At 30.6% G+C, this 27,470-nt stretch overlaps 3 protein-coding genes across 8 annotated transcripts; 2 read left to right on the top strand and 1 right to left on the bottom strand.

Annotated features, from left to right (window-relative positions):
• Positions 1 to 17,431: 17,431 nt before the first annotated feature.
• LOC107954053 (protein HLB1) lies at positions 17,432 to 20,014 on the top strand. Of its 3 annotated transcripts, none has more exons than XM_016889520.2 (6): positions 17,432 to 17,684; positions 18,060 to 18,095; positions 18,379 to 18,498; positions 18,826 to 19,013; positions 19,141 to 19,213; positions 19,575 to 20,014. In XM_016889520.2, the coding sequence occupies exons 2-5, from the start codon at positions 18,093 to 18,095 to the stop codon at positions 19,163 to 19,165; spliced, it is 336 nt and encodes a 111-aa protein (XP_016745009.1). In that variant the 5' UTR covers positions 17,432 to 17,684; positions 18,060 to 18,092; the 3' UTR covers positions 19,166 to 19,213; positions 19,575 to 20,014. The 3 variants fall into 3 exon arrangements, with proteins under 3 accessions (XP_016745009.1, XP_016745010.1, XP_016745008.1); XM_016889521.2 differs by lacking the exon at positions 19,575 to 20,014 and adding an exon at positions 19,469 to 19,523; XM_016889519.2 differs by having other exon boundaries at positions 17,433 to 17,684; positions 19,578 to 20,014.
• A 1,699-nt stretch (positions 20,015 to 21,713) lies between these two features.
• LOC107954051 (cyclin-C1-2) lies at positions 21,714 to 26,061 on the top strand. Of its 3 annotated transcripts, none has more exons than XM_016889516.2 (9): positions 21,714 to 21,837; positions 21,961 to 22,067; positions 22,526 to 22,565; positions 23,177 to 23,221; positions 23,808 to 23,926; positions 24,019 to 24,133; positions 24,854 to 24,904; positions 25,533 to 25,680; positions 25,778 to 26,061. In XM_016889516.2, exons 1-9 carry the CDS (start codon positions 21,806 to 21,808, stop codon positions 25,877 to 25,879), a joined length of 759 nt encoding a protein of 252 aa, XP_016745005.1. In that variant the 5' UTR covers positions 21,714 to 21,805; the 3' UTR covers positions 25,880 to 26,061. The 3 variants fall into 3 exon arrangements, with proteins under 3 accessions (XP_016745005.1, XP_040953443.1, XP_040953444.1); XM_041097510.1 differs by lacking the exon at positions 21,714 to 21,837 and adding an exon at positions 22,883 to 23,043 and having other exon boundaries at positions 21,969 to 22,067; XM_041097509.1 differs by lacking the exons at positions 21,714 to 21,837; positions 22,526 to 22,565.
• Positions 25,728 to 27,229, bottom strand: LOC107954052 (histidine-rich glycoprotein). 2 transcript variants are annotated; one of them, XR_001699402.2, is made up of 4 exons: positions 26,851 to 27,229; positions 26,410 to 26,543; positions 26,172 to 26,318; positions 25,728 to 26,005 (listed from the first exon to the last, which is right to left on the bottom strand). XR_001699402.2 is itself a non-coding variant. In XM_016889517.2 (3 exons), exons 1-3 carry the CDS (start codon positions 27,132 to 27,134, stop codon positions 26,284 to 26,286), a joined length of 453 nt encoding a protein of 150 aa, XP_016745006.1. In that variant the 5' UTR covers positions 27,135 to 27,229; the 3' UTR covers positions 26,070 to 26,283. The 2 variants fall into 2 exon arrangements, 1 of the variants encoding a protein (XP_016745006.1); XM_016889517.2 differs by lacking the exon at positions 25,728 to 26,005 and having other exon boundaries at positions 26,070 to 26,318.
• Between the last annotated feature and the right edge of the window lie 241 nt (positions 27,230 to 27,470).

Here is a 27,470-nt window from a genome sequence, read left to right as displayed (position 1 = left end):
TCCGATCCAACACTCGGAGAGAAGGAATATTGACCTCAATGAGTAAAACTTCGATAAGCCAATGTGTTGCCCCTGCAGTAGTTTTTCCTCTTTTTTGTTTTGTTTTTGCTCCCATTCCACCGTACATTTTGGGGCAAAATGTGTTAACTTTGAACAGACTGCAAAATTTTGACATCATGCCGTTGTTTAATTTTAGTGCAGTCAGATATGCTCCTTTTTGGCATTTCATACTGACATATGATTTTTCAAAAATCCGCAGACTGTTGACTTTGCGACATTGGCATATGAAGCAGCTTCTACCTACTTAGTGAGGTAATTGATGACCATAAAGATAACCGTAAAAAACATTAGGTGAGATCGACCCTATGACATCTGTGCCCCACATAGAGAAAGGCCATGGCTTCCACTGATTCTGTGTAAGGTAGAATCTTGTTCTCTCGTCTTTAACAAATCAGGAGATAAGCTATAGTCTCAGTTATCTCCAAAGTCCTAAGGTTTAATCCAGACACATATCCTGCTCAAAAGAATGTTCTGAGTCAATAGCAGTGTCGCTCATATCATTGATATCTGGAGACCTGTTATAGGACTAAAGTAGATCCAAAGAATAAAAGAATCTAAGAATATTTATTTGTATAGTATGATTATGAATGAAATAGAAACAATAAAAGAATATTTGCTCGAAGTGAGAAATAAAGATGCATTTTATTGAAATAAAGATGTTGGACATAAGTCTATCTCACAAAAGTATTCTTATTGTCCATAGGCTTAGAGCAATAAGCGTGTTTTGGATATTACTTCGAATTAGCTCTAAAAAATACAGGGATCTCTTTCGCAGTCCCACTATTCAAAACACTTCCAAGTGTTTTCTCCTCTCCAACCCCCTTTTTGGATACGACGTTAATGCTTTGATAGTTGGTGGTTATGACCCTCGGTTGGCCCACAGTGACCGATTGGGGATATCCTTTATTATACATGCTCAGGTTGCTTACTTCATTTTCTTTGTTCTTTGGGGTTGATCCTTTGACGCTTTCTCTCGTATCTATCTTCCCATTTTTTATGGCGTTTTTAATCATCTCGCCAGACATTACCATATCTGAGAAGCTCATGGTAGCACTTCCCAACATTTGGTTAATTAATGAGGATTTCAGAGTGTTGACGAAAAGCACCATGGTTTCTTTTTCCAGAAGAGGTGGTTGGACTTGTGTCACTACCTCTCTCTATCTTTGGGCATATTGCCTGAAGCTCTTACTTTGCTTCTTTTCCAAGTTCTGTAGTGTAATTCTGTCAGGGGCCATGTTTACCACGTGACCATATTGCTTCATGAAAGCCTGTGCCAAGTCCTTCCATGAGTGGATATTGGCACGGCTCAACTAGTTGTACCATTTGGCAGCTGACCCGATCAGATTATCTTGGAAGTAATAAATTAACAGTTGATCGTTATCAATGTATCCTGTCATTCTTCGACAGAATATTGTGATGTGAGTTTCAGGACAACTAGTCCCATTATATTTTTCAAATTCTGGATCCTTGAATTTCGGCTGGAGTACTAGATCTGGGACCAAACTTAGATCCTTGGCATCAACCCCGCAATGGTAATCAGCATTCTCCATTGCTTTGAATTTTTCTTTCAACCACCTATACCGATCTTCGAGTTTTTTTGGTAGTTCTACCATTGCTTTTACCATTTTATCTACAAGATTGGTTGGATCGCTCCTTAAATTTGGAACCTGAGCCTGTCGAGTAGTTCATTGGCGCCGAGGTATCGGCCTGATATCGTTGGGGTCTGTTAGTAGTGGGCGCCCCTTGTAGATGCGCGTCAGGTTGGGCCTGGATACCTATTGGGGTGAAACCTGGAGGATAGGTAGGGTCTTCATATTCATCCCCAGAATTGACTACAGGGTTTTTCTTTTTATCTCTAGCCGATAACTGTGCTAACTGCCTCATCAAGCTCCTTTGGGATTCTTGCATGTCTTGTTGGATCTTTTCTAGTTGTTCTTGTATTTGGGCTTGCATTTGTATTTGCCTTTGCTCTAATATCTCCAACCTTTGGTCCATTCCTTTAGTTTTTGCTCAGATACCGTAAGCGTGTTGGTTTTCCAGATTAGCTGAAATAATTTTACTCAATTAGGGTCTTTTTGTGAAAATCTAATGCATATGACGCAATGTAATGCAAATGAATGAATGCAAAAAGAAAGAGAGGTATTGATTCTGAACCCAATTACATTAGAACAACTTTTCTAGAACACAATTTTTTTTACATAAAACAGATTACATATGCGGCTTTGCCTTCATATTGCAAGCGAAGACATTGATCTCCTTCTTCATATACGGATGCTAGGATCAAATATTGTGAATTTTCCAAAATTTGTCTCTACTATCTCATTTTTGTTTGATCCGAGCCACGACCCATTGCTCCCCCGCGATGCTTTTTAGTTTCGTGACAGCTCTCGAATAATCTTTGTTGGTTTGAATCCTCAGGCAGCGAAGCATAGTCGTATATTCCTCCATGAACTTCTAGTCTTCTCTCATTGTGTTTGATCAGTCCATATTCAGGCAGTCGTATTATATTTCACTTTATCAAGAAATTCATTTTCCATGACAAGCTTTTCTATTTAGCAATCAAATTTGAATCAACACCTCTTTTCTTTGATAAAAATGTAAAGCAATCATAAACAAAACAAAACAAAACAGGTTAGTATAAAACAAAAGTAAGCAAGAAAGAATAGAACACCTATTTGGGTAACCACTAATGGTTCAGAGTGGTTCTACGTAGTGTAGGCTCTTAGGTCTCACTACATGCGGTTTAGCTCTAAAGTAAAGGAGGGTACTTGAACCGGCAGATTCCTCGATCCTTACCCATTATAGGTTCATATAGACCAAGTTCAGTTCAGGGGAATACCTTTCCCTATGGCTACACAGAGATGAAAATCTCATGAAGACATAGATACGAATGTATCCCGAAAGTGATCCACTATCCTGCACAGAGGTGAAAACCTCATGAAGGACTAGCTTCTCACTCCCACTTAAAAGGGTATAATCAAGTGGTTATGTAGTGTAATATGCAGAAACATATCGAAAATTCAAACCAATAGAGTAATTACAAACCGAAGTAATGATAATCATAACAAAAACGGACAAAACACTACAAAATGATCGTAAATTTAAACCAAGCTTTAGGGTGACCTCTAGGCATTTGATGTGATTCTACCTAGGGTAGGCTCCTAAGGCTCATTATATGCGGTTCAGTTCTAAAGTAAGGGTACCTGAACCGACAGATTCCTCAATCCTCACCCATTATAGGCTCATACGGACTGAGTTCGGTTCAGGGGAATACATTTCCCTATGGCCATACGAAGATGAAAATCTCACGAAGACATAGGTACGGATGTATCCCGGAAGCTATTTACTATCCCATGCGGAGGTGAAAACCTCACGAAGGCGTAGTTTCACACTCCCACTTAGAAGGGCATGACCGAACAATCATGTAAATGCAATATGCAAAAACTATATCGAGACTTACACAAATAAAGCAGATATAACAAAACGATGCAGACTAGATGCAACAAAAAGATCATGGTTCTGAACCAAATTATCCATAGGTGCAACAAAAAGATCGTGAATTTGAACCAAATTATCCATTTTCGACAAAAAGACAAGAAATAATCAACTTGTGGCTTTACTCTCTTTTTTTTGGGTCCCCAGCGGAGTCGCCAAGCTATTGACACCATTTTTTTTGATAAAACGGGGTCACTTGGATTTTGAAAACGAAAACGAAAATGAAAACGAGAGTCACCACCAATCTTTTTTGATGAGGTGTGATTGGGTCACCTTGTAAAATGGTTGTTTTTAATAAACGGTTTAGATTTATTAAAACAATGCTCTTGGTCTGCGAAATTCAGAAAAATAGGTTTGAGAGTTGATTATGTACGAAGAAGGATTAGCACCCTCGTAATGCCCAAAAATTGGTACCTAGTTGATTAGTTAATGTCTTAATGTCAAAAATTGAAAACTTTGAAGAGATTTAAAATACGATCTTTTGTTTTAAAAAAACTTATATAAATCAAATTACATGTTAAGAACCTCTCATTTTGGAGAGAGAAAATGTCACACCCAATGAATTAGGGCATGATATTTCACCTCCCCAAAAATGAGCCTGTCCTAAAAACTCATGCAATAAAATTCAAAAGGATATTCAATTGTTTAAGTCAGATGAAGAAATCGCAACCCAATACGTTAAGGCACAATTCCTCAAAATTCTAAACATTGACTATTGCCTTTATTATTTTTTAGAAAAATCCTCATCTCAAGAAAACAACATGTCATATCCAATGCGTTAGGACACAACATATTGAATTCTCGATAATGAGCTTTTTATTTATGTTTTTTAATTATTAAAGAGCATTCTCGATTATTTAGATTCAACGAAGAAAATTTGAACCCAATACGTTAGGGCTCAATCCTCTCGAATCTAAACACGAAATTTTACTTATTCAAAAGTTGAAACTTATGCGTCGAGATAAATTAATCTAATTCGGGATAGTAGAAATGAATCACAGTATCAATATGTGTAACAAAATAAAAATAAATACGATGATGTACACATAAATAATACGAGCAATAACAACAACCAAAAAAAGGATAAATAAAAAGGACAAATCAATTATACAAATATATAAGCAAATAAAATTAAAACATTCCTTTTTTTAATAATGATGAAAACGTGAATAAATAATTAAAAGGAACGTGGACAAAATATAAATATGAATCGTAGAACATATAAAGATATATACATGCATGAATTATAGGATATAAAAATATGTTAAAGGTATATGTTAAAATATATAGAATATATAAATATGTATATATATATTTATGAAAAGAAAATGTGTAAGTAAATATATATAGTTACGTATATGAATAAAAATATATAAGTACGTATATATTCATATATATATAATTTATAAAAATATGTATGTGTATGTGTATGTGTATATATATGTATATAAGAATTATAAAATATAAAAATATAAGTATGTATGTATATATTCATGTAAGTAAAGTAAAAACTATGTATATAAATGTATATAAATATATATAGGCGTGTATAAATTCTAAAGTATATAAAGAAATACAAGCATGCATATATACATATATATATATATATAACAAGTTATGAAAATATGTACATGTATATGTGTGTATATATATATTATAAAATGTACGTATGTATATGTACATTATAAAGTATATAAAAAAATAAGTATATTATGTTGAGTTAATAAAATAACACATTATAAAATTATAATAATAATATAAGTAAAACTCAAAATGACAATATATAATAAGATAATGAAAATATGATCGAATGTACCACTAAAATAATAATAAAATAGTTAATAAATTAAATTAAAAAATATAACAAAAGGATTAAATCGCAATCAAATCTAAATTAACAAGAAAGAATAGAGTTATAAACAAGAAGAGGGGTTAAAGTGCAATATGCGGATTACATGGGGATTAAAGAGGAAAATATCCCCAGTCCCAAAACACTGTGTTGCGGCGTGGACCCAAATGAATAAGCTCAAAATAGATAGGGTAAATAAAAAAAATAAACGAATGAAATTAAGACAGGGGAAAAGAACGAGGGATTAATAGGGAAAATATCCCTCACAGACCCATAATACGCGGATCTGATCCCGCTCGGGTCGGATCATCGGGTTGGGCCATTTGCTGATACGGCGCCGTTTCTTTCACTTTATAAAAGCAACACCTTTTTTTTTTAAAATCAGTCTGCTGTGAACTAAAAATAAATAAATCAAATGCTCTTTTCTGTTAGGATTTCAAGCCCCTGTCTCAGCGCCGCTAGTTTGTCGATCGTCACCACGCCACCGCCACGTACGGCGGTCAAATCCCAGATAAGTTGTCTCGAATTTTTTTATAGACGTATATATATATATGTAGTTTTTTTCTAAAAAAGAAACAAAACAAAAAAAAAGAAAGGAGGAATAAAACGGCTTTGAATCCGTGCAAAAGCTTTGCTTTCGTTTATCCTCTTCCTTTATCTACCTTTTTCTTTCGTTTCATGTTTGAATCCGTCCCTCTATTAGAAAGTTTTCTTTCTATTTCTAATATATAATATATAAGACTGAAAGTTAAATAAAAAAAATAAGAACAGAATAATAAGAAACGAAAAATCACCTCTTTTTGTATTCTATTTTTTCAATCTCTTTTCATACAAAATTCCCCCTTTACATCGTTTTGTTTCTGGGCTTATAAAGCCGATTAAAAATCGAAATAGATTTATTTGGAGTAATAAAACTCTTCAAATTACAATACTCGTAGAGAGAGAACCGTAATAAATGCAAAGAAGAAGCATCTTTTACCCAGTAGCGAAGGGCTTGAACTAAGATTTCTAGATGGATGGGATGAGGTATTAGTGCCTCTAACACATAATTTAAATGTGAGAATTTGTCCTCTAAAAAAGGAAATATTGAATGAATTGATTGTAAATTATAGAGAATACATTTTTTCATTATTTTTATTGTTTCTGCTTTTTGTGCTGCTCGTCCTTCTTTCATGCTTGTTTGTAGGTTTTCTTTTGCAGGCGTTGGAGTGGCTTGCCGTTTTGGTGCAAGGCTTGGCTGGTGATGGCAGACCTCGGGCGTTGTGCACGCCGAAATTGCACATGGACAGTAGCAGCGCAAGGAAAGGCAGGGAACCCTAGGGTTCCCTGATGTTGTTTAATTTTACGACCCAATTAGGCCGTTTAAGGTTTTTAAAAAATTGGGTTGTTTTGGCCCGTTGTACATAGACTGATATATTTTTTATTTTTGGTTTTGTTTCGGGCCCGGGCAAAATGGGCTATTACTATCATTATGTTTGTGAAATTAAGTAAAATTATATAAATCTTATCAATTTATATTTATAAATCACTAATCGAAATTAAAAAAAATTGAGGAGATTCGATTTACAACAGTGGGATTCATTTAATATTAATTAAGTGGTTGTTAATTCATTTGGATAGACCTTTTTATGTGGTCCTCTTATCATCTGTGGTTGAAATAATTGTACCAATAATATTTGAGAATTTGCGTGATTGGAAAACTTTTTGTTTTTATTAAATTAATGTTTTAGTTACTATTTTTATTAAAAAATAATTAGATTCATTTTAAAATATTAATGATCAAAATTAAGTAAATAAATAAAAGAATAAGGATCAAATTGATAAAAATATAACCATTGAGCCTAAATTTATCATTATGCCTTACATATTCCTAAAAATAATAAAAAATTATAAACTGGTTCAATCTATTCAAACTATCAATGTTTTTTTCATAATTTTTGGTTTTCTATCAATTTCAAGCGATTCACTTAAAAGTCAATTTAATCATTTTTTTTCTAAACCAATATAAGGGTCGATCCTCAAATCAACTAATCAATCCAATCTGATTCCAATAATACTAAAAAAATAAATAAATAATTTTGGTAACAATTAATAAATATCTATTTTCATGGTAAGGTCAAGGTTTTTTACATTGATAATAAGAAAAAAATAATTACGAAAATAGGGTGGAAGCAAATTATTGATGAGAATGGGTTGTTTTGAACAGTAAAAAATGATGTCGTTGATGTCACCAATGTTTTAAGCAAAACTACCTATAAAAATGATATTTTAATAAAATTAAATAAAACAATAAAAACAATATTTTAAATCAAAAAGGGTGACACCAAAATGTCAGGCTATACCTTCTTCACCCACCTTTACTTTTTTTATATATATATTTTTGTTTTATATTTTTATATTTTATAGTTTTCATGATTTAATTTTTATTTCAAAAAAATGGTTGAGTTTTTTTTATAATTTTATAATTTTAATTTTTTTAATATTTATAATAATGACTGAGTTGATAATCTAGCACCCGTCACCTGAGCTACAAGATGCCACATTTATTGCCGGGCAACTACCATCAAATAGACCATAAACAAATCAATCAAACACTCAAACTTGTCATAAAGACATTCTCATTATGATTCACAATTAAATCCGAACCTTAATTGAGTTTACAAAAGCTCTTTTGTTGACCCAAGCACGAAATAAGAATAAATTGTAAAGTTTTAAAAATTCAGGGTCAACGTTGTGATGTCACCTTCTCTTCGTTGTGACGTCACCAAACAGTTGGTCACGTCGTGACCTCAGGTCACTCGTTGTCGCGACGTGACATACTGACGACCGACATTGTGATGAGGAAGGTTGCTCGTCAAGACATATACTCTATTTTTGGTCAATTTAAGCCATTTAGTACTTATATCAATATAACCAAATCATTTCCATAATTGGTGCATAATTGCACACTTGAACCTGTATAAAACCAATCTAAACTCATACCAAAACATTGCAGTTAAACATTTCTCAATCAATCGATTCAAAATACCTCAACTTGGCACCATTTCATACCAATTCAACTTATAGAATTAAAATTCATTTACATATGCATTTAACCGTTCCATATAATCATTTTCCCATACCATTTCGTGCTCAAATATGCAATTATAAGTTTGATACACACAACACAACATATTACCAAACTTACATTTATCAATTGGCATTAACGTTCACGCATTAACTAAAGTTCAAACCAAAACTATCATTTTAAGTTAAAATAACAACACCTATGCACATGCCACATAACCAAACTTTAAAATGTTTGAAATACTACTGAATTGAACACAGGATAGTGTGGGCTTCTCGTAGATCCGATCAACACATTCCTCAAATTGACAAACTACAAGGAAAGGGAAAACAACGGGGTAAGCATAACGAATGCTTAGTAAGTTCATGGGTATTTGAACAAGAAACTTACCTCAATTTACAATTAAGCATGTTAAACTAACTAATTTGGCAAAGTTTACCTAACATAATAAGTCACAACAACAAGGTGAGCTTTGATACATAATCAATCATGTAATATGCCAAGTATATAACATACTAATTCATATCATATAAGTAATCTTACATGTATATCAAAGATTTATATTCAAATCATTCACTAATACCATATTTGAACATCAAATACATTTTGTGTCATCTCATTTTCTCGTTCCATAATAATAGTATTATATGATGAAACTCAATAAATAAACTCAAAAACACTGGTACGACGCCGTTTCTTTCATTTAATATTAATTAAGTGGTTGTCAATAAATAAACTCAAAAACAGTGGGATTCATTTAATATTAATTAAGTGGTTGTTAATTCATTTGGATAGACCTTTTTATGTGGTCCTCTTGTCATCTGTGGTTGAAATAATTGTACCAATAATATTTGAGAATTTGTGTGATTGGAAAACTTTTTGTTTTTATTAAATTAATGTTTTAGTTACTATTTTTATTAAAAAATAATTAGATTCATTTTAAAATATTAATGATCAAAATTAAGTAAATAAATAAAAGAATAAGGATCAAATTGATAAAAATATAAACATTGAGCCTAAATTTATCATTATGCCTTACATATTCCTAAAAATAATAAAAAATTATAAACTGGTTCAATCTATTCAAACTATCAATGTTTTTTTCATAATTTTTGGTTTTCTATCAATTTCAAGCGATTCACTTAAAAGTCAATTTAATCATTTTTTTTCTAAACCAATATAAGGGTCGAACCTCAATTCAACTAATCAATCCAATCTAATTCCAATAATACTAAAAAAATAAATAAATAATTTTAGTAACAATTAATAAATATCTATTTTCATGGTAAGGTCAAGGTTTTTTAAATTGATAATAAGAAAAAAAATAATTACGAAAATAGGGTGGAAGCAAATTATTGATGAGAATGGATTGTTTTGAACAGTAAAAAATGATGTCGTTGATGTCACCAATGTTTTAAGCAAAACTACCTATAAAAATGATATTTTAATAAAATTAAATAAACAATAAAAACAATATTTTAAATCAAAAAGGGTGACACCAAAATGTCAGGCTATACCTTCTTCACCCACCTTTACTTTTTTTATATATATATTTTTGTTTTATATTTTTATATTTTATAGTTTTCATGATTTAATTTTTATTTCAAAAAATGGCTGAGTTTTTTTATAATTTTATAATTTTAATTTTTTTAATATTTATAATAATGACTGAGTTGATAATCTAGCACCCGTCACCTGAGCTACAAGATGCCACATTTATTGCCGGGCAACTACCATCAAATAGACCATAAACAAATCAATCAAACACTCAAACTTGTCTTAAAGACATTCTCATTATGATTCACAATTAAATCCGAACCTTAATTGAGTTTACAAAAGCTCTTTTGTTGACCCAAGCACGAAATAAGAATAAATTGTAAAGTTTTAAAAATTCAGGGTCAACGTTGTGATGTCACCTTCTCTTTGTTGTGACGTCACCAAACAGTTGGTCACGTCGTGACCTCAGGTCACTCGTTGTCGCGACGTGACATACTGACGACCGACATTGTGATAAGGAAGGTTGCTCGTCAAGACATATACTCTATTTTTGGTCAATTTTAAGCCATTTAGTACTTATATCAATATAACCAAATCATTTCCATAATTGGTGCATAATTGCACACTTGAACCTGTATAAAACCAATCCAAACTCATACCAAAACATTGCAGTTAAACATTTCTCAATCAATCGATTCAAAATACCTCAACTTGGCACCATTTCATACCAATTCAACTTATAGAATTAGAATTCATTTACATATGCATTTAACCGTTCCATATAATCATTTTCCCATACCATTTCGTGCTCAAATATGCAATTATAAGTTTGATACACACAACACAACATATTACCAAACTTACATTTATCAATTGGCATTAACGTTCACGCATTAACTAAAGTTCAAACCAAAACTATCATTTTAAGTTAAAATAACAACACCTATGTACATGCCACATAACCAAACTTTAAAACGTTTGAAATACTACTGAATTGAACACAGGATAGTGTGGGCTTCTCGTAGATCCGATCAACACATTCCTCAAATTGACAAACTACAAGGAAAGGGAAAACAACGGGGTAAGCATAACGAATGCTTAGTAAGTTCATAGGTATTTGAACAAGAAACTTACCTCAATTTACAATTAAGCATGTTAAACTAACTAATTTGGCAAAGTTTACCTAACATAATAAGTCACAACAACAAGGTGAGCTTTGATACATAATCAATCATGTAATATGCCAAGTATATAACATACTAATTCATATCATATAAGTAATCTTACATGTATATCAAAGATTTATATTCAAATCATTCACTAATACCATATTTGAACATCAAATACATTTTGTGTCATCTCATTTTCTCGTTCCATAATAATAGTATTATACGATGAAACTCAATAAATAAACTCAAAAACACTAGTACCAACCACATTTGTTGCTCGTTTGAGTTGAATATACAATCGTGTTAGGTTACCCATCCTGGCTAAACCTTTGTATCAACACATCAAATAGCTTGGCCCTAGCATTAAATATACATGTCAAGTCACCCTTATGGGCTAAACCTTTAAAACGACATCAGATTACTCGTCCGAGCTAAACTTATGTCACATGTATCTTCGAGTTCGCAACAAATTCTGGATCTCGGTAATCAATCTGCATCCATGTGTACAAGCCCTTTACTAAGTTCATTGGGTGTAATTCCAACATATAAGTTCATATTCATTTCTTTACAACTCAGTCCAAATCTCACATTTTGTACCAAATCGTAAACAATCCAAATTTCAGTTAAACATATATATTTTCATAATTTTAAATACATAACAATTTAAAAACAACACACCACATGAACTTACCTGGTTAAATCAGCAGACAAGTTGAATTGCAAGGATTAATCGATAATTTTGCCTTTTTTCCTAATTATCATCAATTTGGTTCAATTCTTGATGTATTTAATAATTCAATTCAATTTATCAATTCTAGTCCTTTTATAATATCCTATAATATTCATATATCAATACAATTTCATTATTCGAATACCCCTAAATTTTTTTCATTTTATTCAATTTAGTTTCTAAAACCAAAATTGCCATAACTTTCAAATTTGAGCTTTGATTTCAAAACCAATATCAATTACATCCTTTATATACTCTCTAATATCTATAATTACAGAAATTTCGTGTCAATTTCAAAACCTGTACACCTATGTCCAAAACAAACAAACAAAAATCACTTTACAAACTAATTCTTTTCTACTTTTAAGCTTAAAATCTAACAATTTAGTATCGATTTCTTCAAGTATTCATCAATGAAAACTTTTAGAAGCTTTAAAATATTTTTACAAATTAGTACATGGGCTAGTTAAATCAAGCTCCCACGAGCTAAAAACATAAAAATCATAAGAAAATGACTTAAAATCATACCAAATTGAGGGAAGAAAATGTGAAAATGATTGAAACCTATTTTGTTCCTTTAGTTTCGGTGATAGAGAAGAGATGAAAAAAAATAAATGCTTTGTTTTCATTTAATTTTACTTATATACTTAGTTTAATAATTAATTAATCTAATTAAACAACATTAATCCTAATTAACCAAGTTGGTGGATACTAGATGTCTCCCACCACCGTTTATCATATTTATAAGGGTCCAATTGTTTAATTGGTCCTTCAACTAATTAAAATTTCCATAGCGATAAACTTTTGTAAATTTTACAATTTAATCATTATACCTTAATTAACTACCAATTTGAACAAAAAGTTAAATGACCAAACTTTAATTAACCTTTATACTAACCTCTTAAATATTAAATATTAATATTTACGGGCTCAAACTTTGAACATAAGATTCCGAAATCGTCGTTTCCGACACTACTAAAAAACAAGTTGTTACAGACAATATGTAAATGTTAAGGGTCAAATGTATTATTTTTTAGAAATAGAGTCAACTTGATATAATATGTAAAATATTAAAGGCTAAATTTATTATTGTACAAATCAAAAGAAGGCCACATCGACATTTTGTTTGATGGCCGGATACATATTAATAGTGGAGTGACTAGAATTGAAAATTCACCTAATAGGATTGACGGATTTAACAAAAAAAAATTTAGTGACCCAAAAAGAACTCGTTAAAAAACTTCAATAACTATTTAGGTAATTTACCTTAATGTTTTTATCCAAAAATTTATCAACTCAACTATTATTTTAAATATTCAAAATTTTATAATTATAAAAAATTAATAATAAAAAACTCAACCATTTTTATGAAATAAAAAATAAATTATGAAAACTATAAAATATAAAATTTAAAAAAAAAGCAAGGTGGGGTGAAAAATGGGTGCCACCTGAAATATTCACGCCACCCTTTTTTGAATTAATATATATTTTATAATTATTTTACTTAATTTTATTAAAATATTATTTGTATAAATGGTGTGGCTTGACATATTAACAACAATATCTTTTATTATTCAAAATGATTTATTCTCGCAAATAATTTACTTTCCGCCCTATTTTCGTAATATTAATGTAAAAATATAAATTATTAATAGTTTTGAGTTGTTTTGTTTTTATTAATGTAAAAAACTTAAAAATGGTTGAGTTTTTAAAAATATTCAATATGATACTTGAACTATTAATATGTGTTTTATTATGGTATATAGTGTAACACCCTTAGTAAATTACTAAATCAACCAATGAAAATTTGAGATGTAAAATATATTTCCCAAATGATCAAGTCCACAGGAATAATATAACGAAAAACTAAATAAAGCAAAAAAAAAACTAAACATATGGTTAATAAAATAGAAATAAATACTGAACTTGAAAGTACATGTACTTTCATGGATAATTAAAAATATTTTTAAAAATCAATTAAAAATATTATTTCAAATAAAAAATTCTTTCACAAAATATAGAGTTTAATAATAAAATTTAACCAATCTTTTAATTGGAAGTTAGAGAAAAAAACTCGTGCTAATTTAGGTTAAATTAGAATTATATTTCAAGAAGACTTTGGTATGGTTGGTAAAGGGTGAGCCCTAGATTTTATGTACTTAGGGTTAGTTTAATAATACTTTTGAATAATGTTTTTAAAAAGTGTTGTGAAAAAGTATTTTTTAGAAATAATTTTAAAAAGTTTGGTTTAATATTTAAGTGTTTAGCATTGTTGTCAAAAAGTACTTTTGAGAAATAAAATGACCATTTTAGACATGGTAGTATCAAGTAACAAATATGCATTTAAATAATGTTCAAATTAGTTAATATTATTATATTTTAGTAAGAATATAAAAAATAATTTATTATAACCTCTTGTTAATATTTTAATATATGAAATATAAATTTTAAATATTTTTAAGTAATAAATATTAATTATTTATAAAATTTAATTAGTATATATAATATATATTTTAAAATTTTTAAATATAACTATTAAATATTTGTAATTAGCTATTAACACATTTGTAATTAAGCATCAAGAAAAAAAGAGAAAGTACTATGTTGTTTGAAGAGTGAAAAAGTAATTAAACACCAAAAGTGCTTTTAGAAGAAGAAAAGCTAAAAATTTAATTTCTCATTTTCAAAAGCAATAAATTTCAGCTAAAAACAACTTGTTTAGCATATTTTTTTTTAAAAATATTTTTTTAAACACTACTAAACAAGACAGTTTAGCATATTTTTTTTAAAAATATTTTTTTAAACACTACCAAGACAAATCTACAGTATATAGTGATATATAAATTTGATTTGAATGGGTAAATTTTACTCTCACAATGTATATTTTATTGTACTTGATTACACTATTTTTATATTTATAAAGTTGTCATATTCAAATTGTTGTTTAGTCTTATCATGAATTTAGTTTTATTTTGGATTACTCCAGTTATTAATTTCATACTCTTTAAGGTGAAATGCATTTATCAATATATTTTGGGTACATTGTATTTGTATTTATAAAAACGTGCAAAGTGAGGGGGGAAATGAAAAGGCAGCTCAGACTTTTCGTCTATGATTGGAAAGGACAGTGCCCGGTTCTTTTCTATTGCGTCCTATTGCTTTTTTTCCAAGTATTTTTTAACGAGATAAATATATATTTTATTGTTACAAGTCAAGATCAAATTATTAATTATATTACCAATGATAAGAGATTTTAACACAAAAATCCATTCTTTTATAATACAACTTTAATCATTTGCTTGTTTTCAGTGGTTGGTTGTTACTATGTTTTATTAGGAGCACAAAGATCTAACAGTAACGCACTTGAGATAGATGAACTCTGATCATAAGGCCAACACACGAGATTAATTTTTTATTTAATTATTTTAATTTTTATTATTTCATTTATTCTCTCTCCACTTTTTATAAGTTTATGTTATAATTAAATTATGACACATTTGTAATGCAAGTGACAAAAAATCATGTAAAAATTACATTCATTAAAAGTTCATATAAAAATAAAATAATGTTAAAATTATGATGTTCTGGATTCAAATTTCATCATACGTGAGATATTGTTTATTTTATAGAAAAAATCTTGAAAGGACAAATATATCCTCATAATAATATAACTTTGTAAAAAATAATTTTTTTAATCATTTCCCAACTAAGTTGATGCCAAAGTAACTCATGACACCAATTCAAGTCAAAGTAACTCACGATGTGGATGAATCACATATTTATTTATAAAAATTTAATATAAACGACAAATAAGGAATTTGTTGAAATGATAAAGTAAACATGTTTAAAACTATAGTGTTTTTGGTTCAAATTTTATGTGTGAAATTTTCTTTCTCTTTTTATATAAAAAGGTGTAAAAAAAAGATAAAAATACTCTCAAAATAATATAATTTACTTAGTAAAAAGTGGCATTTTAGTCATTAACAAATTAAATTGGTGTCTGATTGATTCATAACATCAACTCAATATCAATAATAAAAGAAATATAAAAAGAAATTGTGAATATCGGTTTTGTTATATAAATTTAGGTTACGTGTTGTTTCCCAACTAAGTTGATACAAGGTTAACTCATAATACCATCTCAATCATGAGTTTTACAATAATAGAAATTATAATTAAGCATTTATTTGAATTGGTTTTACGAATCAATTAGAACCAACCTAATTTGAAAATTATCAAATGACTAAACTTTTAAAAATGAAAAATATAAATTAGAAGGGTTATATAGGTAATACTAATTGATAAATTAATACAAAATGTTAATAAATCTAGTAATTAGATTCTGTTTGTGTTGTGAATGTTAAAATCTTAGAACCTTGAGCACATTAGCTTTGGAGTCATGATTCAATCGGGCACATATTCAATTAAAAATTATTAAAAAAATTAAAAATAAATTTTTATTATAAGACTATTATATTTCAAAAATAATTTTTAATCAAATACCTTAAACTAGATGAATAGTTAAATCGTGAAATTTAAGATTTTTTGTATGTGGGTTCAAATTTTAGTGTTAATGTTGATTTTATAATTTGTTTCTTTACTTACAACATGAGTGTCACATAATCTAATATATATTAATCCACATAGGTCAAATTGATAGGTCGAGGTTTTGAGAATTTTGTAATATCAAGTTCGAGTTTCACTAGTTTATTATGCGGATCAGAGTTAAAATTTATTCTAATTTAGGTTCCATCATGAGTTAGTCTTGTTTAAATTTAGAAGTATCTCCATTACCAACATTATAATAGTTTATTCTAGTTGTAGTTGATTGAATGTTTATTTTGTAATTGTACTTGTAACTCAAAAAAAAAAAAACAAAATCTAAATAAAAGATTGAATGATATATTTTGGTGCAAGTGTGCTTAAACATGTTTCTTTTTCGATTTAAAAATTTGGAGGTTATGAGTAGAAGTAAGTATTGTATAAATAAAATAAAATATTAGAATTGACTAAATAGGAGCAAAATTTTTAATTTTGACAATCAAAATTTAATATAGTTTTTTTTATATAGTTTTAAATACTAACTACATTATTAATTAGAGATGTTCGAGGGTTAAGTAACTTGTCCAAATTCGAAGGCCTACTCGAATTTTGTGAGGGATTGGGTCAAAATATTACGTCTAGAAAATGAATATCAACAAAAAAATATATAGGTTTTTAAAAAAATGATTTGGGCTCGAGCTCAAACATTCAAGGTCGACTCGCTTTCTCAAATTAAGCATTACAAATATGGACAGGTTTGGACAAAATTTTAGATTCATATCTTGAATCGACCTACAGCAAGTATAAAATTATTAATATCATATTTAAGCCCAACCCGTACCTGACCTAATCTGACCCATAAACACTTTAGGGTCTGTTTGATTTGTGGAATTGATTTTCCGGAAAATCATTTCCGCCTTTTCCAGTGTTTGATTGGCAGAAAACATTTTCTATTTGGAAAATGAAATCCAAAGCACGGGAAATTGGCTTACATTTTAAGAAAAATGTCTTACCCTTTCAATTTCCGTAAGACATTTTCCGGAAACTCCTCTCTATCTCCCCATTCATTCATTCCTTCATTTCTGGTAGAAAACACTGCTTCTGTTTATCGATTTTCCACTAATCCCCCCAAGAAGTCCTTCATTCCTTCATTTCCTCGGTTCCCTCTTCAATTATCGCAATTTTCTTTCATTTCCTCGGTTCCCTCTTCTCTGTATCCCTCCAGATTACCGATCCAAATGTGCTCAGTTTTCGACCACCATTTGTCATCAACAGGTATTTTTTCTGTTAATTTTCACTGATTTGATTTCTAGATCGGGTCTGGTTCTTGTTTTTTTCTTGCTAGATGGTAGATCGGGTCTGGTTCTATTTTTTCTTGATTTTTAGATCAGTTCATCTGTTTCTAAAAGAGAACTTGAAGACATGAGATCGAGTCTGGTTCTATTTTGGACCACAAAGTTTTGGTTAGATTTAATATCACTTTTAGGCTATATAGGTGGCATAATTATTGGAAAAAGAAAACTTTAGGCATAAATTTACAAGAAAGATAATTATATACCTCTTTTTCTCCTTAATTTAAAGTTTTAGGGTTATGCAATTTTACTTCTCAATTTGTGGATATCTTCTTATTTGACGTTTTAAACTTTATAGGTTTACAGCAGTGCCTTGAAGCTTGTTCGTTCAATGGTCAGTATTGATCTTTGAACTTTATATTTGAGGTTTATTCTCTTCTAAATTGATTGAATATTTTGTAAGCATTGTCGAATCTGTTGGCAAAGAGAACAATATCTTGCTCTGTTTCCTGGTTAATTAGCATTTTCTGGATTTTTTAAGATTATTATTGGAGTAATATATTTTAGTGTAATCCATGCATTTCATATTTCTTTCTGTCAGTGCATCAGTGCTGTTTTAAATTGCCAATTATCGGTTCTCTATATTTTCTATTATTTTCTGACAATATTTTTGACAGCTACCTTTACCCTATCTCAAAGAGGGAAATATGACTGCACCACCAGTAGGAAACGCAATTGCCCCGCATCGTGATTGGAAGAGAACAGAGTTCTTTTTGAATCATGAAGCACTTCAACAGGTAAAAAGCTGATTGGTTTTTCGTTGTCTATTGCAAATAAATATCAAGTTCAATTTTCTCTTTTTTCCTGGAACAAGGGATTCATTTCTTCAAGCAAATTTTGATATTTAATGTCTGAACTTAAATGGAATGAATCGTAGAGTATGAGCAAAAATATATTTGTTGTAGATCACTATCATAATAAATTCTAGGATGTTATGCATGCAAGGCAAAATCAATGTAAACTGCTATGCAAAGTCGGTTCAGTATACTACTGGTTTATGTTGGTTTATCCTCGTGACTTTCATTTTCTTCCTCTATGTCCTCTTCTATTTTCCAATTGAGCAGGTCATCAAAGCCGAGCAGAAACAAGTTTCTCGAAGCCTCTCTGGCACAATTGCAGAAGTAACAAATGAAGAAAACTCAGCTATCAGAGTTGAGATTCCAGATATTGTATTTGTATCATCATGTGCTGATCTGACTCTACCACCAGGTGCAGGCCTCTACATTGATACTACCCATGGTCCAATTTTCTGGTAAGTATCATGCTTTTATTAAAGGAACGATATCTTTCACACTTTCAGAAAACTTGACAACTATGCTATTTAGCAATATACGAATAGCAATCCAACTTTAGTGAGTATTGTCTGTTCTTCCTTTTAGGTTGCTGACTCATGGGAATCTTTAGACGGATGGCTTGATGCTATCCGCTTAGTTTACACAATTTATGCAAGAGGTAAGACCGATGTTCTCGCCAGTATCATTACAAGCTAATTATTGTGTTGAGCTTACATTTTGCCCAAGTCCTTTATATCTGTCTTCGATTTTGATCTTGTATATCATCAAATATTTTGGAATAATGTAAGGTTGAGCTAACTTTTATGTCAAATTATTCATTTGGCATTTAGATGATAATATAGTTCTTCTGCTGCATATAAGGCATTTCCATTCTATCTTCACTAAGACTTGGGAGTTTATTTTTCTTAAAAAGTAAATATATCTAGGCATCTACCATGTTGTAATTGCTGCGAGCTTTGTGTCCTCGAACTGGCATTCGAACTCTTTTAATCTTCTGCCTTGAACATTTTGTCCCGAAGCAGTGAGAATCCACAGCATCATCCTGATTATTGGTCTAGAAGCAACGGCTGCAAGCGTCAGGTCAGCCTTCTTCGTATTCTTTTGTGCCAAACAAAAAAAAAACATTCATGTCGGTTTCACAATCAATCAAAGTAGTAGTAAGTAGCCAAAGTATCAGCCATCAAGGGCCCCAAATGCATGCTTGCCCACACACACAGAGAAAAAACTATGATTCACTATTGAAAAGTTGAAACATGATCAAGTGAAAGCCTTACAGGGTTGTCGATGGCCAAAAAGCTGTTTCCGTATCTAATTGGAAAAAAAATGGTAGGATTGCAAATGATAATGAAATCATAAGAGACAACAGATAATTATCTCTACCTCTTCTTATATTTGAAGAGAAATATCTAATATTCATATCTCAATATGTATGACCATAAATCAGCTTCATTCATTGTAATTTTTTTTTTGATCCTCCATTGTTTTTGCTTTTTTTTGGGGGGGGTTTAATCTGTTGTGTTTCTGCTGTTGATGGAGTCTTTGCTATAAACTCATCATGGTTAATCAATTCGGATAATTGAAAGAATTTCATCTATTGAAAGGTTTGGAAATTTACTTAATCAATCCAGAATTCGAGATGAATAAGAAATCTATATCCAAGCCTACTTGCTTCTCTAAAATAAATTACAATTATTCAATACTTGTTTTTTTAACACAATTACAAATAATTTTTTTATATTAGTTTTTTTCAATTTATAACGATCAATATTGCAGCTTAATAATTGAGTATTATTATAAATAAATCATTCAAATATATGTAAAAATAATTTAAAATGTAAAAAATTATTAATATATATTAATATATGTAAAAACAACTTTTCCGGAAAATATTTTCAGGAAATCTGTCAAACAGCAGAAAATATTTTACACAGATTCAATCAAACACCAAAAAATATTTTCCAGTAAATTATTTTACAGAAACGTAAAACATTTTCCAGAAATCATTTTACGGAAAACATTTTAAATGACCCTTAGTTTTAAATTTTCAAAATATTTATTGTGTACTAACAAGCGTACCCTAGCCCAAAATCAACTTAAAAGTGCCCTGGCCTGCTTAATCTGGGTGGACCCTAACAAAATCCAGTCCACGAAAAGAATTTTGTAGGTCAAAATTGGTTCTAGTTCAAATTTGCTCAAATTTAGATTTTTTACTATATTTTAATCTCACATAATTTTCTCTTTATTTTTAGGGTAAACTCACCAATTATTGGTAAAAAATTTTATTACTTAATTATGAAAAATTATAAAATGGTCGTTTAATTATTTAATTTGATTTTTTTAGTCTCCAATCGTTAAATGACTAACGAGAAAATGACGTGACAATATTTAAATTTAGAATAATAACAATTTTAACTTTCAACATTTACACATTGTGCAATTTGATCTTTTTTTGTAGTTTTGGTTTTCTTTGTGACCCTTTCAACTAAAAAGCTAAAAAAAAAATTATTAGCTAAATTTGATTGAAAATATACTAAAAATGGAAAACCCAAAATTCAAAGATAATAATTTTCATCTTTTTCTCATTCTTTTAAAATTAACCTTCAATGTTACAAAAAAAATACAAAAAGAAAAAACCAAATTACACAATGTGTAAATGTCGATGGTTAAATTTTTTAGAATTAATACTAAATTGACACAATGTATAAATATTGAGGGTTAGAGTTACTATTATACTAATATTAAAAGCTGACAGATTATCTTCCCCTTACTAATTTAAAAGCCGGTGACCAAAAATGAAAAAAAATCGAATAGTTGGATGAGCAAAAAAATTACTAATAGTTGAGTGACTACCAGTATAATTTACCCTTACTTTTATAGTGTCACTAATTAATTCGAATATCTAATGTAGTTAACAAAATTTGTTCATGGACCGAACCAACCACTCATCTTTTAGCTTGAAATAAGCTTAAATAAGGATTTTTTTTCCTTGGGTCAGCCCAAATTTTGTTAAAGGATCTTTATACTTATTGTAAATTTCGTTCCAACTTTATTTTTGTTCTTAAGAGAAAACAAAAGGATTGAATCATCTCAAATTAAAGTATAAAGATTAAATTTAAATTTTAACTATAGTAGAAGGACCAAAACTATAACTTGACCGAATTTCTAAATTCTAAATTTTGCGACGTCAATTTTAAGTTCTCGATAAATAAGGAACGAATTCGGTTCTTCTCTTAGAAACAAGAAAACAAAAATGGCGGCCAATTTCTGGACTTCTTCTCACTTGTAACAACCGAATTAAACTGTTTTCTTTTTTCATTGATTTTGCAATACATCATTTGGTTTTTTATAGTTTCAAATTTGTGCGGTTTTCTTTTTCATCATTTGATTTAATTTTTGTTTGTGCAGCGAGCAGCTTTTGGACCCGGAAGAAGTGGATGTGGTTCATCAGCTAGATAAAGATAAAGGCTTAACTCTCGAAGAATTTAAGCTCATTAAGATGCATATGACGAATTGTGTGTTCCCTTTTCTCTGTTAATCCCCTCTTTCTTTTATGGGTTCTGTTTGAGATTCTCTTTCTACTTGATTTTGTAAATTTTGTGAAATTTGAATTTTTTTCTTGGGAGGGGGTATAAGCTAAGAAATTTATTAATCTGGGTTTTGGTTTTTGTTTGTTTTGATTTAATCTTTTAATTCTAGCTTTAATGTTTGTTTTTCACCATGGAATTGTTTAAAAAATCTCAGAATTTTTTTTCCTGTACTAAAAACAATTACTTTGTGGCTTTTGTGTGTGTGTGTGTGTGTAATTAGAACTTAGAATTATAAAAGGAAATTGGTGGTGTTTTAGAAAGCTATTTGCAATGCAAATATGTGCATTCCCTAATTTGAAATTGAACTAATAGCTTTGTTCCATATAACTTCCTCTTTAAAGTTAGTGATTTTGTGCATTTCTCTTTTTTTGGAACTTTCTTAGGTATATTGAAACTGGCTCAGTCTGTTAAAGTGAGGCAAAGGTTTGATCTTGTCCTTCGGTTTTTAAGAAATACCTTTCTGTTTACTAATGCTTTGACCTTTTCGTTCAGTGATGGCATTGATTACTTTTTATCTTTACGTTTATATTATGCATGCTATGGTTTCTTATGCTGGCAATGTCTAATTGTAGCATTTATCAGTGAATCTGAACTAGTTCAATTGCTGATGATGTGACTAACATTCAGTTAATATAATTTTCTATATCGTAGCTGTCTTGCTGTGCTACCCAAAACTGATTTTAGCTGATAATTACCCACATTCACATTTATAGACGCTCATTTTCAAATCTCATATCCAGGTTTATCAAATTAATCTGTACTTAAAACACTTTGGCTGCTATAACTATATCATCCGTAACGTAATGGCTTCCTTCTGAGAAAAGTTTGTTTCAAATTCTCTGTGGGAATTATAGCGAGTAATTACCAGAAGTTGGCTAACATGATATCATGCTTGAACAAGGTTAATTTCTTTCTTTGTGAGACCCTTTTTTTCCTGGAAAATCAGTGAATTTTATTATGTGTCTTTGCAGAATGATATTTTAATATAACTTCTTGTCATTAGAAACTTGATTCACAAAAAAATTCCTTTTCAGGGTTGTAGCAACTGCAGTTACGTATATGAGACGCGTCTATACCAGGTATTTTGCCTAGTTTAGTAATGTTGATGTATAATGTTGTGTTAGTCATTGATGACAAGCAGCTCATAACCTATCCTCTCTTTTACTTTCATTGGTTTCTCTCTCTCTCTCTTTTTCTCTCTCTCTAGCTATGAATTTCTTGTGATATTTCAACTACGATATCCCAACTTTTTAAATTTATCCGGTTTTCTTTAACAATGTCAATCCTTAAGCTAGAGATGAATCATAATTTGAGGGGGGGGGGAGTGCAATTTTATCATTATACTAATATAAAATTTCATAAAATTTCAAGGGGCTAAATGGCAAATCTATCATTTTGGGGTTCCCCTGCTGATTTGCTTCTCCTTCACTTAAGACAATTCTTGTAGTAGATGTTTATGATTAACCACCCATGCAAAGTTCGGCATGTGGCTCATGTTTTTTTGTCCCACCCTAGAATCATGAATTACATGGTATAGAGATGCATTGTATCGATAGCTTGTCTAGTACAAACATAGCTTGCTAGATTCGGATCTGTAGAAGCTTCTGTTTTCCTTTATATAGTGTGTTACGAATCACTAACCATAGTTTTTCATTTTTCTTTCAGAAAGAGCATGAGTGAATATGATCCACGTCTCATTGCTCCTACTTGCTTATATTTAGCATCCAAGGCGGAAGAAAGCACTGTGCAGGCTAGACTTCTTGTGTTTTACATCAAAAAATTAAGTAATCACTTAATCACTAAGTTGGTTGATCAATCTTTTGAGCTCCCTACAAATTCGGTTGTTTACTCCAATCCTGCCATTTTTTCTTTGCAGATTCTGATGAAAAGTATAGATATGAAATCAAAGAAATACTTGAAATGGAAATGAAGATTTTAGAAGCACTAAACTATTATTTAGTTGTATTTCATCCTTATCGCACGTTAGCTCAGTAAGTTTATTTTATCTTATTTGCCATAATCTTTATGTGTCCATAGTTATATTTTACTTTGCACCATTGCTGTTTTGCATGGTTAACAATCTACGATTGGGATTAGAAAGGAATATGGCACAATGATGAAACCATAAGTTTTTCCTTAATAAGTTCAGTCTATACCTATTTACTTGGACTCAGTTGTGAGTGTCAAATACGGGCCTGTATCTGGCACATGTATGGTTAGACTTTTCTAAGGTTTTCTATGTATTTGGGGAATCTTTGGAGGCGATATCCTCGTATCCATTTGTCAGACACGGGTACTTGAAAAAAATGAAGAGTCTGAACAATATAGGTTTATATACCAGAGATAGGATCCTGTAAAGTAATTGATCTATTCTTCATGTTAAGCTCTATCTTTTTTCTTGTTACCCACTTTTTTTTCTATTGTTGTTTTAAATCTTTTTTCAGTCCCTAGTGACATAATTGCATTCATGTTTTATATTTTGATAAATTTACTCTCTAAAATTCGGTTAGCATTTAGTAAATACTTTTTTATACTATACAGGTCCACCAACTTATAGCTGATACACAGCTTTAATATAACCTTTTGCAATATGAAATTCTTTGGAACTAAGCTGCTTTAAGTTTAAAATGACCCGGCATTCTTCTTTCGGCTCATTGGCATTGTTTATTTTGACATGTCTGAATAGCATTTTGCGTCTATCATCTTGGCAGGTTATTGCAGGATGCTGGCATAAATGATATGAGTATGACTCAATTATCTTGGTAAGTGTCAAAACTCCATTTTGCATTTGGCATTGCCAATGCTACGCACGTTCCATGATAGACAATACATAAACACAAATACAGAAGTAGACATCACATGAATAAGGATAAAAGACAAGGACTTGCAATGGTTTGATAGCAACTTATATCTAACATGGAACAGATGGAACTTTGCCTGATTCGAGTCTCTGTTCAGTACGATTATTTTTATTATTGAGATTAAGGATCATGTTAGTGCCATAGCGCATGCAAGATCAAACAGATGGGATTCTGATCATGTTATATTATGGTTACTGTTGAATTGCACTTGATGCTGGTCACTTCAGTGTTTCTAGATTGAGAAACCGAAAATTGAAGTCGGTTGAGGTAGAAATTAAGCAAAGTTTGTATTCAAGAAAACCGTTTTATCTGAACTGAAATAAACCTAAGTTGTTGATGGAAATTTCAGAGTACTTTATTATCCCTCGTATAACATATGTAGTTGGTTTCTTGCATGTAAAGGTAAGTAACATTGGACCAGACAGCAGCTGCACTAATGAGCACGTAGTCTTTCGTGATCGACAGTTGGTCTAAATTTGTCTTGGTCTTGACTGTACTAAAAACATGTTTCTGTTTTCTTGTAACACAGGGGACTCGTAAACGACACATACAAGATGGACCTTATTCTTATACATCCACCATATTTGATTGCCTTAGCTTGCATGTACATTGCTAGTGTACACAGAGAGAAAGATATCACCACTTGGTTTGAAGAGCTTAGTGTCGATATGAATGTGGTGCGTTACGGTTTCTTTTGTTACAAGAAAACAACTAAATCCATATGTAATATAAAAAAGTGTCCATTTCTAACTTCATTTCATCGAAAACTTGCAGGTGAAGAACATCTCGATGGAGATTTTAGATTTCTACGAAAACTACAAAATTTCAGATGAACGAATCAATGCTGCTTTCAGCAAACTCGATTTTAAGCCTTAGATGGTTGAAGACAAATACCTAACACCAGTGCGATGCATGACTGTAATCTATTATCGCCATGTCGGTTGACTGTATATTAAGAAAGAAGTGAAAGCATGGAGATCTCTGGTTTGATTTAACCTATACCTGTATGATATTACAATGGTACTATTAAAAGCATGAAGAAAGGTTATTAGAGTGAATGTCTAAGTACTCAATTGAGATTTTCTTTTAGTATATAATTCAAATATTTGATCTAAGCTTTGTAAATTGATCCAAACCCAAATTGGTCTAAACAAGAAAGAACTCAAACCTGAAAACATTATAATCTAAAACTGACTCGGACTAACTTCGACCCGCGATATGTCTATATTTGAGTGACAAACGAGGTGATAGAGTCAAGAATCTTGCATCATTCCCAGAATTTAATTTTTCTGTTTCTTCTTAGCCTGCTTCTTCTCTGTATCCACGCAAAAATACACATGAAGATCATAAACTAAGATTAGAAATAACATAATATCAGATGAAAAATGAAGAAAAAAAATTGTTACCCAATTTTCTTTTTGCTTCGGATTTTGCAAAAAACTCCCTCCATTCATCTGTTAGAACAAAAACGGGCTCATCTTCCTCATCATCCTCTTCTTCTACCTGTTGTAGTTGTTCATACTCTTGCTCTTGCAACGCCCTAATTAATAACCCAAAACAAAGAAAAACAAAACCCAGATGAGAGATTCTTTACTTAATTAAAGAAAACAATGGTGTGGCAGTGGGATTGAGAAAATATGGTAAAAACTTCAACGTATTCAGGGTCAACATTATCTTTTAGCACCCGAATTTTCAATTCAAAATTTCATTAACTAAGCTTTGTGATGAAAACCTATGTCATAAATTTGAAAAGCGAATACAGAAATGGGTTAATCGAAGGCTGTTTTCTTTTTTTTCTTTTTAATGTTGCCATAATTAAAAGAAGACTGAGAGTTGGAGAAACTTACGGATTGCCAGAATGGTGGGTTTCGTTTGGCGCGGTTGTAGACACAAGAGGAGCTAAAGTAGGGATTACGTGAGAATGGTGAGTAATGAGGTGGTGATGGTGGTGGTGGTGGTGGTGGTGGTGGAGAGGGCAGCTTATTGTATAGTGGTGGTGATGGTGGAGAGGGCAGCTTTTTGTATGATGGTGGTTGTGGTGGGCAGGGCAGAGGATTGTATGGTGGTGATGCGGATAGAGGATCATCGGACGGTGTTGGTGCGAAACAGGGCATCCAGGCGAAGGTTCCATGGTTCCTATCCTTTCTTTTGACCACCTCTAGGGTTTATAAGAGTACTAAGTAAAAACAAACCAGAGTAGACCGATTTGCAATTGATCAAAGTATTGATTGGGAGAGTCATATTGAATTGGTTAAATTAAAAATTGATCTAAAAATCAGTTGAATCAAATTTTTAAATTTTTAATAATTTATTAATCTTGAACTAATGAACTAATGAGTTGATTAGTTTGACCACCGGTCCAATTAAAAAACATCGGTAAAATTTGAACCAAATGCTTATTATGGTGTTACTTTTAAAATTACTATTATATGTACTAAAAATTCTATCATACATGTAAGCATATGAA

This window comes from Gossypium hirsutum, chromosome D07 (genome assembly GCF_007990345.1).
Source record: "Gossypium hirsutum isolate 1008001.06 chromosome D07, Gossypium_hirsutum_v2.1, whole genome shotgun sequence".
NCBI lineage: Eukaryota > Viridiplantae > Streptophyta > Magnoliopsida > Malvales > Malvaceae > Gossypium > Gossypium hirsutum.
Note: the sequence above shows the minus strand (reverse complement) of the source record. Positions and strands in the feature narration are given on the sequence as shown.

Coding starts and splice junctions, on each gene's coding strand:
- LOC107954053 (XM_016889520.2), top strand. Junction 18,499..18,825: donor ATCATGAAGCACTTCAACAG/GTAAAAAGCTGA, acceptor CCAATTGAGCAG/GTCATCAAAGCCGAGCAGAA. Junction 19,014..19,140: donor ACCCATGGTCCAATTTTCTG/GTAAGTATCATG, acceptor TCTTCCTTTTAG/GTTGCTGACTCATGGGAATC.
- LOC107954052 (XM_016889517.2), bottom strand. CDS start 27,134: ATGGAACCTTCGCCTGGATGCCCTGTTTCGCACCAACACCGTCCGATG. Junction 26,544..26,850: donor ACCCACCATTCTGGCAATCC/GTAAGTTTCTCC, acceptor GTTATTAATTAG/GGCGTTGCAAGAGCAAGAGT. Junction 26,319..26,409: donor CGAAGCAAAAAGAAAATTGG/GTAACAATTTTT, acceptor GCGTGGATACAG/AGAAGAAGCAGGCTAAGAAG.
- LOC107954051 (XM_016889516.2), top strand. CDS start 21,806: ATGGCGGCCAATTTCTGGACTTCTTCTCACTT. Junction 23,222..23,807: donor ATGAGACGCGTCTATACCAG/GTATTTTGCCTA, acceptor TTTTTCTTTCAG/AAAGAGCATGAGTGAATATG. Junction 25,681..25,777: donor TTAGTGTCGATATGAATGTG/GTGCGTTACGGT, acceptor GAAAACTTGCAG/GTGAAGAACATCTCGATGGA.